This window comes from Macadamia integrifolia, chromosome 6 (assembly GCF_013358625.1).
Source record: "Macadamia integrifolia cultivar HAES 741 chromosome 6, SCU_Mint_v3, whole genome shotgun sequence".
NCBI lineage: Eukaryota > Viridiplantae > Streptophyta > Magnoliopsida > Proteales > Proteaceae > Macadamia > Macadamia integrifolia.
The window spans coordinates 34,247,612-34,262,750 of record NC_056562.1 but is presented as its reverse complement, the minus strand read 5'-3'; the positions used below and the strand labels follow the sequence as shown (position 1 = coordinate 34,262,750).

Genomic DNA, 15,139 nt, shown 5'->3' with positions numbered 1-15,139 from the left:
TTTTTAAATAAAAAATTGTCTAATTATAAAGGCCGGTTCGGGCATGGGGCCATGAGTCATGCCTACCCTTATAATAATTGGGTGTGGGGTTTAATATGAGGATCTAAGCATAAGACATCCTAACTCAACCTGTGGAAGTGACATGATTGCCATCCTTATATAATTTCACTTTTTATATGTTTTATAATCTTGTTGACCTTCTAGAACCTGGTATCGGGTTGGTGGGTCACCGGATCCATATGGGGATTTGATGGTGTTTCAACTAATGCCCCCTTCACCCATCAAATTTCAAGTAATACTATCTAAGAGTGGGTTAGATTGACTGATCTATCTCATTATTCGGTGATGTCTTATCTTGTATTAGACTTCTTCCAAAAAATCCTGGTATTAGACACTGAGAATTACAACCAACCTTGGGTTTATTAGATGCTCATGTTTATTGAACACTTCAACCTAAGTGTGACATAAATGGGAGGGGAAGAGAAAATAGGATATATAATTGGAAAAAGAGAGAAAAATATTTTAAAAAAGAAAAATTTCTCTCACTCCTTAAACTTGTATTTACTCAAATTCCTTGCTCAAACTTTCACATCTCAAACACAAGTGTACTTTTAAGAGAAGTTGAAACACTAACCAACCCTCGGGCACTCTTTAATGGAAGTTATGCCAATAAAAAAGAAAAAGAAAAAAACTAAAAAAATTGTAACTCTGCTTCATCAAAAAGCAAACTCCTTAATGGACAAGATCTCTGTATTTCATGAGGAGTGAAAAGTCATTTCACACCCTTTTTTAAGTGTAAGGGCCCCACGCTCCGTTCAAGCTTCTTTTCGCCAAAATTTTTAGTGTAGAGGCCGATGTGAATACATGCAGAAAACAACAACAGACATGATTTCTGACATTCGCGAGGGGGTGGGGCTCCTCTACTGAACAATAGTGGGGTAGCTCAGATCCAACGCCCTGAGTGACTCGAGGCATGTATCCCTACATTGAGTTATGTATCAAGACAATTCAAGGCATTGAATTTGAGCTACCGCCTCTACTAAGTAGTAGAAGAGCCCGGACGTCATGAGGGGCAAGGTGATCATTTCATCTCCACGGTCTCCAAAGTCTGAACACTGGACCGTGCCGCCTTTTTTTGATTCTTTTCCTAAAAAGTAATATAATAATTCATGTGAGGATGTTAGGAGGCAGTGCACAGTGTACGCCTTAAGACGCAAAAGAGTCTGTTTTTTCCCAATTTAAAATTGGTTTGGTATTTGGGAAGTTAAAACATATTAAATACATGAATTTCTCTGATAGAAACGAAGCTTCCCTTGACTGTCATCAAAACTGTTTCCATTTTGGACTTGCAGTTCTGTATTCTGATGTGAAGCGAAAATCCAATCTGCACATCTGGGCCTGTGGAGTTCTCAACCTAATGAATTCGATGGATTTACAGATACTCTTACGAGCAGCTTCTTTGACTGCCCTGCTTGTATTTGTTAGTCTTCCATATTCGGTGTATGCGGGGGACATCGTACACGAAGACGATCAAGCTCCGAAGAAGCCTGGCTGTAACAACAACTTCGTTCTGGTAACTCACTCTTCATAAGTCACAACTGCTTCTCTCTCTCTCTCCTACCCACTTCAACTGGGTTCCTTCTATTTCTCCTCGTTCTATGTTTGAGTAGTTCCATTTTTGGGTTTTCAATTTTGGGCTAATTTGGAATGTGTATTGTGTAATGAAATTATGTCCTTGAAGATGGTCCTCATCTTTCTAATTGTTTCATCTGCGGATGGAATATGAAATAGAGTCGGGTTGAATTTCTCCCGATGGTTTCTAAAAAAATTGTTTTTTTCTGGGGCTGCAAGGCTAATTGTCGTTTCCGTAGCTATTTTGTTATAGTTTTTATGTTGAATACTTGCATATTTATCTGAATTTAGATTTGGCGTTGTAATTCCCTTATAGGAATTAGAATTGAAAGGTAATTTTGATTTGTCTAGGGCTACTTGAGCTGGTATCTAACTTGCCCCTTTTTGAAGTTAATGTTTTGATTTCCTACAAATATTATTACATGGGGTCATCTATGTTACCCAGTATACTTATCTCAGTTGAATGGCAGCTTTGGTTAATCTTGCTTTTTCCTCAATGTGTGTGCTCATGTGAACATTTATTCTACTACCTGCTGTTTGTTAGGTTAAAGTCCAAACTTGGGTGGATGGCGAAGAAGGCAGTGAGTTTGTGGGTGTTGGTGCTCGATTCGGCACTACCATGGAGTCGAAGGAGAAGCATGCAAATCAAACTAAGCTTATCCTCTCTGATCCTCTTGATGGTTGCAGCCCGCCTAAGAATAGGGTTTGTCCTTCCTTTTTGTCTATATATGTATAGAATCTAGAAACATATTTATGCCAGCACATAGACAAATAGATGGGAGGTGCAGGCATGTGTAAATACATATATCCATGCATGAAAATGCATGTATTCTTGTGAATGGTGCACTGTAAGGTTTGATCACTTATAACACTGGGTTGATTATTTGGAATTCATGACCTTTTCCTCAGCTTTTTGGAGAAGTCATCCTGGTTGAACGTGGTAAATGCAAATTCACAAAAAAGGCAAATGTTGCACAAGCTGCTGGTGCTTCAGCAATCCTAATTATAAATAATAAGACAGGTAATACCATGTCGTTTCTTCTGTGTTTGTTTAATTGGGTTTTATTTGTACTCAAAAGCGCATCTATGAATGTAGGATACCTCCGAACTTCTGGCTTTATTTTATTTTATACACTTTTTTTTGGGGGTGTATCACACCGTATCAAATGTTGTTGTTTGCGTTATTATTCTAAGTCATGTGTTCTATTGGTTGTGCTAAGACAGGGTCAAGTGGCCAATAGATATATTCAGATTTTCCCCCAACATTTAATATACGACATGTTAGGAAGGGGTTGGTATTGTGCCAAAGTGTGGCCTGTTAATGTACCTTGTTGGCTGCTTAGGTTATCAAGAACCCTATTACCTAGGCTCATTCGGGTGTTTATGTGATATTTTTCACTGGTTATTCCTCTATCCCTTCGTGTTGTGGCTATTTTAGAAGAACGGGTATTTTGATAACTATGAAGTTGGGGACCTTGATTTCTTGTCTGATTCCTACGTAATTGTCTGCAATAGTTTATGAGGTTTTATATGTTTGGATCTTGTTTGACATTGCAAACAATAAATCAAAGTTCAGTTGGGACTAGCGAATTCTAATAAAAAGAGAGTGCACACCCACTATATAAATACACTTTTTCATTTTTAAGACTTAGAAGCATATTCTTGCTATTGTTTTTTGAGAAACGCCTGTAAAAACTGCAAATGGACATTGAGCTATTGAACAAGACAGAAAATATACTCTTCCCCCCTCCTCCCCTTATACTCTTTTCCCAATTTGGTGTTGCCTTTTGAAATTCTTTGCACTTGACCCAACCCAACTTGGATATTCATTTAATTCTCTATAACCTAATACCATAATCCTAAACCCTAGCCTCCCAAAACCTCAGACTAACCTATTTCAACCTTTACCTATCTAAGTGCATTATTTCTTGAAACTCTAATTTCTTACCTCTTTATTTCTCAGTCATTATATGTAAACCAAGTTTAATCAACGCTTAAGCAAATAAATACCCAAATATAATCTCAACTATAAATCGTCACTATTTTTGACTACCCCAAGTTTAACTTTGACTTGATGAATCCTATGCTTTTGCGACGCATGAACCTGAATTCCCTCTGGGCTCTACATATTATTGTTTGCCATCTCCCACATTTCACGTTATCATCCATTCTCCTTTACTGTGTTGCGGAAAGATGTACTGCAAAGCTTCACTGAGAATGTTAAACTTTCTACTTGTTAGATTTTCTATCTTGTCTTTTAGTTTGAATGTTGTTAGATTTCTAAGATTGTAGTCGTGTGATTTTTTTTTTTAACTCTCCTCGGAAGGAACTGAAGAGATTTTTTCATTCTCCTCCAAGGAAAACATGAGGGGAAAAATTATGGTTTAGCCCCAGTGAAGTTCAAATGGAGGAACATATCCATCAATAATCTGTAGGCCACTTAGCTAAGCAAGGAAAATATGCTGACAAGGAGGTTTGGGCTGTTCCTCCATTATCACTTAATGGGTTGTTTTTAGCAAGGTTCCAGGTTTCAGGTTCGACCCTAGCCGAAATCAAAACTTCTTAGGTTTCGATTGGAACTTGGGATTTTTCTGGGACAAAATCGAAACCTACGTTTCAAGGCCCAGAAAATGGCTTTTTGGCCTTTTTTGTGTTACCTATTTTTACCATTTTAAACCTATTCTGTGAATTAGTTTCGCCAAAAAAAAAATCCAAAAAGGTTACTGTGATCTGGACCAAATTTGCTATGTATGCTGAATGCTGTTGTACACTAGCCCTATTATAAACAACAACAACAAACTTAGCCCTATTATAAACACTTACTACATGTAATTTAGCTACTAGAAAATTAAATATGTAATTAAAAAAATCAAAGCATAATTAGGTTAGGGAAATACAAGCATACAACCCTCACCACTCAACACCACATGGAGTTTCTTGGCGTGTCTAATTCGCGAGTTGTGTATGAGTAAAGATTTCATTGACACTTCCGAATGCGGCGCATTTATTTTCAATTTTGTTTTTGAATTTTACCAATTAATTTTGGAAAATCTGAAAAAAAAAAAAGAAGTTAAAAATGGAAAAAAAAAATTTCCGACTTTTTCAAGCTGTAGATTGGCTAATGGTGTCTTAACATTTATTAATTTGAAGTCCATCCATCACATATTAACCCTATTTTCATTTTTCAAAATTTCGTTCGTGAGTCGTAATTCGTAAACCATTCTATTTGACATATAGAAAATTGGAACAAAACTACTATGTCTATGTACTAATTCTTCAAAAAATTAGATTCTGGGAAAAGTTCCATTACGTTCAAGCTCCTGTGATGCAAATCCAAGTTGTAGAAGGGTTGAATGAGTAGAAAAATGCAAAAAAGTTGGAAGAAATCAAGTGATATTGAAAAATCCTGAGGAGCATTGTTGAAACCTGCGAAACAAGGAGGTCTCAGTTGAAATATGTTAAAATATGTCATGTTTCTATTGAAACCTGTCGAAATATGACAATTTTCAATCGAAACCTGTGAATTATATATATATATAATTCAAAACATGGTCAAAACATGGTCAAAACCTGTCAAAACGGGGTTGAAACTTGGACCAAACTGGTATCGTCCCTTGGATTTTTTTTGGTTAGTGTCAAAACCGGTACGGCTCGGTTGAAACTTGAAGTTTCGACCGAAACTTAAAACCATGTTTTTTATCAATCAGGGATTTAAATGTTTTACTCTTGGGTTTTAAGGTTTCTTGTGTTCAGTTATCTTTTGTGTAATGATCTGATTTTGTATTGGCGCTTTCTAAGTTTTCTGTCATCAATTAACTTGATGAGTTGAATCCACCTGTATGTCGTTTTCATTGTTATTCATGAAAAAAGAAACTGTGGGTTTGCGCTCTCCCACAATTACTAGTATAGTGTTAACACATGTCATTATATGATTTCTGGTGCCAATTGAGTGCTGAAGCTGTTTTCTTCTTTTTTATACTGCAGAGCTCTACAAAATGGTCTGTGAAAAGAATGAAACAGATCTCGATATACATATAGCGGCAGTGATGCTTCCAAAAGATGCGGGTGCAAGTTTGAAGAACAGTCTAGAAAGAAATTCCTCTGGTAGAACTTTCTCCATTTCTCCATGGGGTCAATGAGAATTCTAATTTTGTTCTTTCAGCACTTATTTGATGCTTGGCTTCACAGTCTGTTCTTACGATATATTGTTCCATTTCCTGATAATAATATCTTATCTGATATTTTATCGCTCTCATTTTGTTTTCCTTGGTGCTGTTAGCTTTAAGATTTTCTAACGTTAAGGTTTTCTTAGTTTCTGTGCGGCTATACTCTCCACAACGTCCTCTAGTCGATATAGCGGAGGTGTTTTTGTGGCTTATGGCAGTTGGTACTATCTTGGGTGCATCATATTGGTCTGCATGGAGTACCAGAGAAGCAATGATTGAACAGGATAAGCTATTGAAGGTTCGCCTCCATTTTATTTTGCTTATTCTATTTTGATGAGAAACAATTACCGGAGGAGAAAGAAAATAAAGATGCAAGTAGCCTTAAAGACAAGGTACCCATTTCTAATATAAAATAGGGATAGGGTTGCCTCCGACGCCCGAGTACTGATTTGAGCAAATGAGGGGACCCCATTATGAATTGTAAAATAGGGAGGGGGATTTTGGAGGAGAGTGAAACAGTGTGGCCCATTGTTTCTGTGTCTTAGCGTGCAGATTCCTTTGCACACGGGCATCGTGCGAAAAAGTTTCCCTATAAAATAACAACAAACAAAGAAATTCATGTAACATCAACTTGACCTCAAGTTCACTCCTGCCTGGAAGCGAAATGCCAAAGGAATCTATTGAGACGAGTGAATGTCCAAGGAATCTTTCTTCACCTATGGAGGGTGTGTATCTTTCATTTAGTTGGTTTGTTGATTTGATAGATCAATTGGTTTTGTGTTTGTAGGATGCTACAGAAGAATTTATAAAGGCTGAAGACACAGGTGGTAGTGGTGTTGTGGACATAACCTCAACGTCGGCGGTCCTTTTTGTTGTGATTGCTTCATGCTTCTTGGTTTTGCTTTACAAGCTCATGTCCTTCTGGTTCGTGGAGGTTTTGGTGGTTCTATTTTGCATTGGAGGTGTAGAGGTGTGTTTGTTCTTTTCCTTCCTTCTTTTATGTTTGTGACATGTGTAGGAAGTAGACAATGTCATCATTACTTGTTCATGTAGATCAGTAGATGTACTAGTGTATATTAAGAGTTTTCTGGCATGATTATGGAAGTGGGGACTGGAACACCAGATTCTTGTTAGCTCAATTGCCTTGCTTATTTTCAAAAGATTTAATCTTTTAGTCTGTGCTTCCAGGGCCTGCAAACTTGCTTGGTGGCTTTGTTATCAAGGTATTTTAAGTGTTCTCCTATTCCTTTCATTTTCATTTATTTGTGGTTGCATTGCAACAGTGATCAGCTGATGCCAAACCAGCTACAATGTTCCATCCCTTGTTAAGAACATGATATATGCATGGGTCGTTAGGGCTTCGATGTATCTCCTTTTCGAATGGCTTCTGCTGTGATTGTGTTTTATCTGTTCCAAATGGTCGTTAGGGCCTCTGAGACTTTGTTGATAGCTTGCATGCCTATTATCAAGTGCTTTAATGCTTATGCTGGGAATTGTGGTGGAAATACCCACCATGCAATTTCTTAGCCAAGTTTTTGTAGGAAGTGATCCCTCACATGGCTTACTTCATAACCTCTCTACTTTCTGAATTGTTTCTTAGTATATTTACTCAATAACTAGACAGTCTGTGCTTGGAGGGGCTGAAGATCTACAGTCCTATCCCTTTTCGATTGGAATTATCAAATTCTTATATAAAAAGAGCAACCCAGTGCATGAGGCTCCTGCAGTTTGGAGGGGCAAATGTACGCAGCTTTACCCCCTGCTTCGCAAGAGAGGCTGTTTGCAAGTTTTGTACCTGTGGCCAACATGTTGCAAGAGTGCCAACTTAACCGTTGCGCCACAGGCTTGCCCACTGTAATTCAGGGTGGGATATCTGATGTTGGCTCAGTGGATCCTCTATAGAAATTTGAAGAGCTTGGTCCTTTTATATTTGAATTTGGATTTTAAATTTGGTTCAGATAATTGGTAGGGTAGAGTTTTACATTGGTTCATGAAACAATTTGAGGAACACGTGAATTTCGTCAAATTACAAACAATGGTGAGCTTTTGTATATATGGTATAATCTCTTTCCTTGGGAAAGAATAAAAAAGAAAGTGTGTGCTTAAAGATTGTTTTCTGTCAGATATACTTGCTTGATGTGCTCTTTTATTGGATGTCAGTTTTTGTATCAACTTATACAAAACTTTGACTATGGAAGTGACTTAAGCATATGAACTTTCAGGTGGTTCAAAAGCGCTGGAGAAACATTTATTAAAGTGCCATTCTTTGGAGCTGTTTCTTACCTTACATTGGCTGTAACTCCATTCTGCATAGCACTTGCTGTTGTTTGGGCAGTGTATCGCCGCATCTCCTATGCTTGGATAGGTCAAGATATCCTTGTAAGATTATTGCTTCTTCTTCTTCTTCTTCTTATTATTATTATCTAGGTTCTCATTGTTTTATACTTCTCTGAGTTCCATCAAATAATTAATTGTTCATGACTTCAACTTGTACAAGCTCCACATCTATTTCTCTGGGTTATTTTTTAGCATATTGAACCAGCTGTATAAACATGAGAACAGTATTTTTTGCCTTTGTAGATGCAAATGGAGGGAATAATCTTGAATGCATCATTATGCACCACAGAAAATTATCTACGAAAGCTGAGTGCTATTCTTAGAATAGCTTAATTAAAATAACCAGTACCAAAATTGGTGCCGGATGCTGCAAGGAAAAACTGTCCAGCTTCTGTGAAGCTGTTGGGTCCCCCCCCCCCCCCCAATGCAAACCATAAGTTTTTTTGTGTTTTGTCTATAAAAGGCAGAGATTTTGTAAACAAAATAGAACAGGTGATTTGCATGCATCCGGTGTGGAATGGAATCTCCCATGCCAGGCCAAAGGGAGCACAGGAGTGAGTGCCTCATGATTCGTATACAGGGGGAGCCAACATGTCAGGGAGGAGAGAGTGTGCGTGGGCAGTACACTGGCACTTTGTACAGCTTTTTCCCAACAAAATATTAGAAGCTTAATGATGTGCATATTACTTTCATATCAGTTGCTTTAAAAAGTAACGGAAAAGAATAGATTAGTAGTATCCAACATTTTGGTTGGGGTGCTTATATTCATCCAGTGTCCTGGACTTGAGGAAAGTAAGACATATATGCCCAATTTTATGTCAAAGTTATTATCTGTATCTATTCTGGCAACAGAGAAGAAAGTATGAACAAAGCTGAGATTTATGTTTCATGTAATTGTGCCTTTCATGACTCTGAGCTTTGTTCTGCTCCTAATGTGCTTTCTTTTCCAATTTCATCTCAGGGGATTGCGCTGATACTTACAGTTCTTCAGATTGTTCATGTACCTAATCTCAAGGTGATGGGTTCACTTACTCTGGCTTTACACACACACACACACAATTTCAGAGATGATGTTTCCTAATTGAGTTGATTTGCTTTTACCTGATTTCTAATCTTATTGTGGAATTCAGGTGGGCACAGTACTTCTTGGTTGTGCTTTCTTATACGACATCTTCTGGGTGTTTGTGTCTACGATGTTCTTCCAGGAAAGTGTAATGATTGTGGTAAGTTATTCTTCAAAAACATTTTCCAGAATGCTGCATAATTTGTGGTTTTTAAGGATTTTGGATTATCAGTTATGTTGATTGCTCTTTTACTCTGTAGGTTGCTCGTGGTGACAGAAGTGGTGAGGATGGTATTCCAATGTTACTGAAGATCCCACGCATGTTTGATCCCTGGGGTGGTTACAGCATTATTGGATTTGGTGACATCCTTATACCAGGGTTGCTAATTGCTTTTTCATTGAGGTTGAAACTCTGGAATCCTGCCTTGAACATTTATGATGCTTTTAATGCCAGCATCACTGTTTTTTTTTCTGCATATGAGGATTGAATGGAAATTCTAGACAGTCCACCTGATAAGGTGCACTCTAGGTCATTGATATCGCTGCCACCCTTGTTCATGAAGAAAACATGGAGAACCATCTCTTTCTTTTTGTTTTCAGCCCAACTGCCCTGTATAGAAACATGTATAAATGGCATCCTGACCCTTTTTTATCCAAAGAACATAATCAGCCTCCTCTCAGAGGTTTAGTTTTTAATATGGAAGGATTCATTACTTGTTCTAGAAGAACAACATATCCATTCTTGTTCAATCTCCTCATCTGCTATAGATAAATTGAAGGAAAGAATCTGTTTTGGTTAGTTGTGTTTGTCATTCAATTATTTTCTGTTTCTAGATTAATTTAATAGTGCGACATCGTTGCAGGTATGATTGGCTGGCTAAGAAGAGCCTTCGAGCTGGATACTTTCTGTGGTCTATGGTCGCATATGGTTTAGGTACACAACTCAAACTTATTGATGCCTTTTTTCAACTACTTCGCGACTGGATACTTGAATTCCTGTACCACTATTTCACCATCTCACTCTATCTAGGTCGATGTGTGACTAATAAGGCCAGACAAGAATCACATCCTACAAGTTTGCAGTCCCAAATAGTAGAAAATGAAAATGAGGGTATAGGTCTCTTAGAAGCAACAAATCAAGGCAAAGGATAATATAACATGATAGAAAAGCAAGGGGGTGAAATCAATGGCCTCGCGGAATTAGAGAAAGTAAAATGCAATTTGAAATGAGTTTTAAACAAGATTTAGGATATAGGACCAGAATAATTGATTTTTTAATTAGGATTTTGGAGTATTAGAGAGGAGAAGGAAATCAGATTTGATAGAAGAGATGAAATAGAATCATCACCCCAAAGGCCAGGACTGATAATAGGGGGGAACATGGAGATTAGGGAAAAGAATAATGCAGGGATTATGGAAAAAAAATCAGGAGAAGATAAAGATAGGAGAAAATTACCTATGTTTCTCTGAAGATTTCACTTATGAGCCTACCTCCAAAATAATTTTTATCAATCTTTTAGGCCATTAAGAATCCCTGAAAGATCAGTGGGCTATTCCTTCCGTGTGTCTTCTAACTTCTTCTGTGATTTAAGGCAGTTTGACTTCTACTTGCCATCGCAGCTATTAATGACCATTATATTGATGCAAAGAATGTATTGCCTGACAGATAATTGCATTGCTGGAAGAGGTTTATATGCATTTACCTCGTTTCACCTTATGCAAATCTAACAACAGGGGCAAAGTAGTTTGATAATTGAGTACTGAATCTATAGAAAACCAAACTTATGAATGCTTTTGGCCTGGTTACTCGTTGTAGGCATACCGCATTCAGAAGTCCATTTACTCCGAAATTTGGAGGAATGGGTTCTTGCTGGGATCTTGGGTAGAAATGGGTGATATCTTTGTTTAATGCCTCAGATGGAATAAGAAGCATCGTATCCAACTTGTAAGTCGTAGAAACACCATTTAAAACTTATCAAAAAGGTCTTGTGGAGCTAACTAACCATTTCCATCATGTATTCGTTTGTAGCTTATAGCCTTAGACATATTTTTCACTAAGGTCCAATGTTGTTAAGGTTCTTGCCTCAGGCATGCACCTTGTGACTGAGCTGTGAGGCACTCTCTTGCCCCTTGCCTTGCAGCCCAGTCACTATTTTTATCATTTTTTTGCATGATTTAAGAATGATAAAAATAGTGACTGAGCTTAAGGTTAAGGTTACATCCATTTACTTGCCGAAGCAAGTAAATGGATGTAACCTTAAGCAACCCTTAAAAATATCACAATATTAACCCCATGAAATGTGAAAACAACACAATTATTAATCCTTCGCTGGCCTGGTTCCAACATCAGTATTACCGTGGATAAGCTATTTGAAATAATAACAGAATATATAATTATCAGCCAAAATGAAAATAAGAACCATCCAACAAGATGAATCCCTCTGTTGTGTAGTGTTTTTCAGGAATGCATTGAGGCTGTTGACTTTATGATTTGCATATGGAAACCTCCATTAACTAATGGGGTGTTTTCTTGGCTCTGGGTTTTAAGAGCTGAGCTTACAGCTGGATTGATCAAAGGATTGGATGCAGCAAAACCAGTGCAATTGAAAAATTTTAAACATACGATCTATACATCTTTTTGCTGCTTTTATATGATATAACGCAATTTCTTCGTCCCTTCCAACTAATAAAGGGAAATATGTGGTTGGAGTCATGTATGTTCAAGCTAATAGTTGATCTAGTTACTCTTTTGTGTGATTCATTGGTTGAACACTTATAAATTTCAAAAGGTAAATAGATAAATAAGGGGCCCATGCCAAGCATGTTTCCGATTTAGAATTTGCTACTTAATAAAGCTGTAAAATATAATGTCTTCTTTGGAATTTTCATTTGCAGACATTACTCATTAGATGACAATTCCTTGGTGTGCTACAACCTTAAAGTGGAAACTATTCATCCCATATATTAACTTCAAAACTCTCTCTCTCTCTCTCTCTCTCACACACACACACACACACACACACACACACACACACATTAGATCAACTAATTAAATTGCAATAGGTAGCTGGCCTGTGGGACCCTCCAAGATCTTCAATAGTATCTCTACAGCAAGGAAGTATTCTTGCAGTGACATTGTTCACGTGAACAGTGTTTTGGCCTTCTAGAAGTTCACATCCATAAGGAAGCTTTCTCCATGCTAGCTTATAGCTAGGCCTCAGAAGATCTGGTACGAATCTGGAAATATTCTCTCAAATATGATGCTCAGAATATTCTTTCCAAGTTATGGGCCAGTTGTGAACCACCTTTGAAGCCCCAATTGAGAACTTGCTCTACATCAAATAGTACTAACATAATTCCTGTAATTTCCAGGACATCAACTAATACTTATAACCAAATTAACTCCTAAACTAACAAATATAGTAAATTCCATATTCTTAACTCCTACCCTTGGTTTAAGTCCATCTAAGCAGTCAATCACAAAGAAAAATCCAATCACAATGAAAAACTCTTGGACCAAAGGCCCAACACGTATGTAACCCAACCCAAGGCTTATTTCCACTAAAATAAACCCATTTATGCATTAGGGGTGTGTGTGGATAATAGAGACAAAGATAGCACCAAAAATGTGTACAATTTAAGACATCTGTATAGTACAAAATATTACTCATAACTCATAAGTACAAGTTCAAATATTATGTACAGAACTGGTAGCTATCTGGTCATTTACAGTAAATCATGAGCAGCTATCCATTTAGAAATGCGTGAATATGGGAATATCTGGTAGTGTGTTGCCAGTTTCCACATATTGAGCAGATTATGGGCAACCAAAGTTGGCATTCTAGAAATTATTTTACATTCTTAGAGGACTAGAAGGGTTTCCATGCTCACATGGAGGACTTTTCAGACCTTCGTGTTGCAAGATGGAATCTATATACCATCTAGGGGCAACCACGAGGTTCTAACATGAGGTATAAAAAGACCTTCAACATCTTCATGTTCTGAAGGATCCTATGCCAATGCTTGGGATATGTCTTTGCTTGGATTCAATCAGATGGCCATTAACCTTCTCAGAAGTTAGAACTGTTAGATTTATACACAATGGATTACCAATGGGGGAGTTATTGTTGTTGGGAAATTCTTGTCCAATGGCAACAAAGGCCGGAGCTGGTTATTTTGATTGCACTTTCTGATCTATGGTTTCTTTTCCAAAAAGTAAACCTGCCCTTTACTTCTATTCTCCCCATCCGTGGTCTTAGTCTCGTGAACAACTGAGTAAGATAGAAAGATGGAGTATGAAAATGCCATCTTACTGTTAGAATTATTTCTATTAGACTGGAAAAATTATTAATGCTTCCCATGTTATTATTTTTGGTTCTGTAATGCTCTGCCCACCAGCTCATAAAATGACACTTCAAAATGCATGGGATTCACAGGTCTCCTCGTTACTTATGTGGCCTTGAATTTGATGGATGGACATGGCCAGCCAGCTCTTCTTTACATTGTTCCTTTCATGCTTGGTAAGTCGAAATAGGTTTTCTAACTATCACTTGATTTCCAAGAGACCATAATGTTCTGCAAATAATTTGTTGGGTCTCGGAGCTCTTGATTTCTGCTGATATGGTAGCTATTGAAATTGTTTTGAAAGTCAATTTTCTGCTGCTTGATGCAGGCACCTTTTTAACCTTGGGGAAGAAGAGAGGTGACCTCAAGATTCTATGGACAAGAGGGGAACCTGAGAGGCCTTGCCGGCATGTTCGGCTGGAAAAATGTAGTGAGTAGCAAATTTCTTTGTATGATAGAAGAGTGGATGCACTAACAGCTGAACAAAGTGTAACGAATTGCAATGTAGAGATAGGATAGGGAAAGTTGTAAGTGTATGTAGAAATAGAATTACACCGACTCTGGAGGATGTATTAATATCATTGAACAAGTCTGAAACTTCAACTAGGATACCAGCCTTTTGAGAGTTTTACTATAACTTTGATGCATGCAACCATTACAAATGCACCTACACAGAAGCAGCTTGCTTCCAAGATTTGTGAATGCTCGCGACCAGACACATTAGGATCCACCATTATAAATTTATGATGGTAAATGCTAGAATGGATGTTAATTGGATAGTGGATCTCTTTAACCCCAAGGGATAGGTGAGTTGCCAAGGGACTTTCACCTTAGGAACCGTGTGGTTCTAAGTTCGGCTCTTCTTATCTCCTTGGAGTCACTCACATGGGGCGTTTAGTACTCTTCACAACCTTCATTGAAAGTTGAATGGTTTTCATTCAATTTCGGTATAATTTGGTCTATGCAATTCTGAGGTTAGTATTTAATTTCTTTGACGACATGCAGGGTTTTAGTGAATGCTATCAGTACTGGTATTGATCTTTGGCGAAATTGATACGCTACTGATATGTATTAGGTTCAAATTGGATGAAAATTCAAAGAGTGGTTTATACCGTCGATCTGTATTGATATTGTATCAGTATCGATCACTGTTCGGATACACGATACTTGGAACCGTGACGTCCTGATCTGATTTGAGGGCGAGCAAACAAGAAGATACCAATGAAAGCAACATTAAAAACCCCTTAAAAAATCTACATGGCCAACTCATGTAAGTGATATCTCTCATTGAATAGCAAGAAAAAAATGAATTCAAGAGCTATTGTAGAAAATAATGGATATGATCGATTTCATTCTTTTGAATGGATTCTTTCGTTTCATTTAAGGAATCTCCAAAAAATAGGAGAGAGGAGGTTTCCCATGACTCTAGAGTGGGAAATCGTAAGGGGAGACAGATTTGTTTAGTAGGGTCTCTATATTTTGTTTAGAGAGAGAAAGTATGGAACCGATGACTCATTATGTGAGAGAGCATGAAAAAGAATTCTGGCATTGTAGAGATTTTTTTTCCTTCAAAATAAATGGAAACGGAAGAAGATTA

General features: G+C 37.5%; 1 protein-coding gene across 2 annotated transcripts; it reads left to right on the top strand.

Annotated features, from left to right (window-relative positions):
- Window positions 1–1,200: 1,200 nt before the first annotated feature.
- LOC122082453 (signal peptide peptidase-like 2) lies at window positions 1,201–14,176 on the top strand. 2 transcript variants are annotated; one of them, XR_006141318.1, is made up of 14 exons: window positions 1,201–1,573; window positions 2,177–2,335; window positions 2,542–2,653; window positions 5,617–5,736; window positions 5,945–6,096; window positions 6,586–6,768; window positions 6,987–7,021; window positions 8,021–8,177; window positions 9,097–9,150; window positions 9,266–9,358; window positions 9,459–9,601; window positions 10,062–10,132; window positions 13,597–13,718; window positions 13,871–14,176. XR_006141318.1 is itself a non-coding variant. In XM_042650030.1 (14 exons), exons 1-14 carry the CDS (start codon window positions 1,283–1,285, stop codon window positions 13,978–13,980), a joined length of 1,764 nt encoding a protein of 587 aa, XP_042505964.1. In that variant the 5' UTR covers window positions 1,204–1,282; the 3' UTR covers window positions 13,981–14,176. The 2 variants fall into 2 exon arrangements, 1 of the variants encoding a protein (XP_042505964.1); XM_042650030.1 differs by having other exon boundaries at window positions 1,204–1,573; window positions 13,635–13,718.
- Window positions 14,177–15,139: the final 963 nt, after the last annotated feature.

What these genes read in the sequence shown, in the direction of transcription:
- LOC122082453 (XM_042650030.1), top strand. Translation starts at nt 1,283, where the DNA reads ATGAATTTCTCTGATAGAAACGAAGCTTCCCTTGACTGTCATCAAAAC. An exon ending in GTAACAACAACTTCGTTCTG is followed by an intron (nt 1,574 to 2,176) that starts GTAACTCACTCT and finishes GCTGTTTGTTAG; the next exon opens with GTTAAAGTCCAAACTTGGGT. An exon ending in TTGGTGGCTTTGTTATCAAG is followed by an intron (nt 7,022 to 8,020) that starts GTATTTTAAGTG and finishes ATGAACTTTCAG; the next exon opens with GTGGTTCAAAAGCGCTGGAG.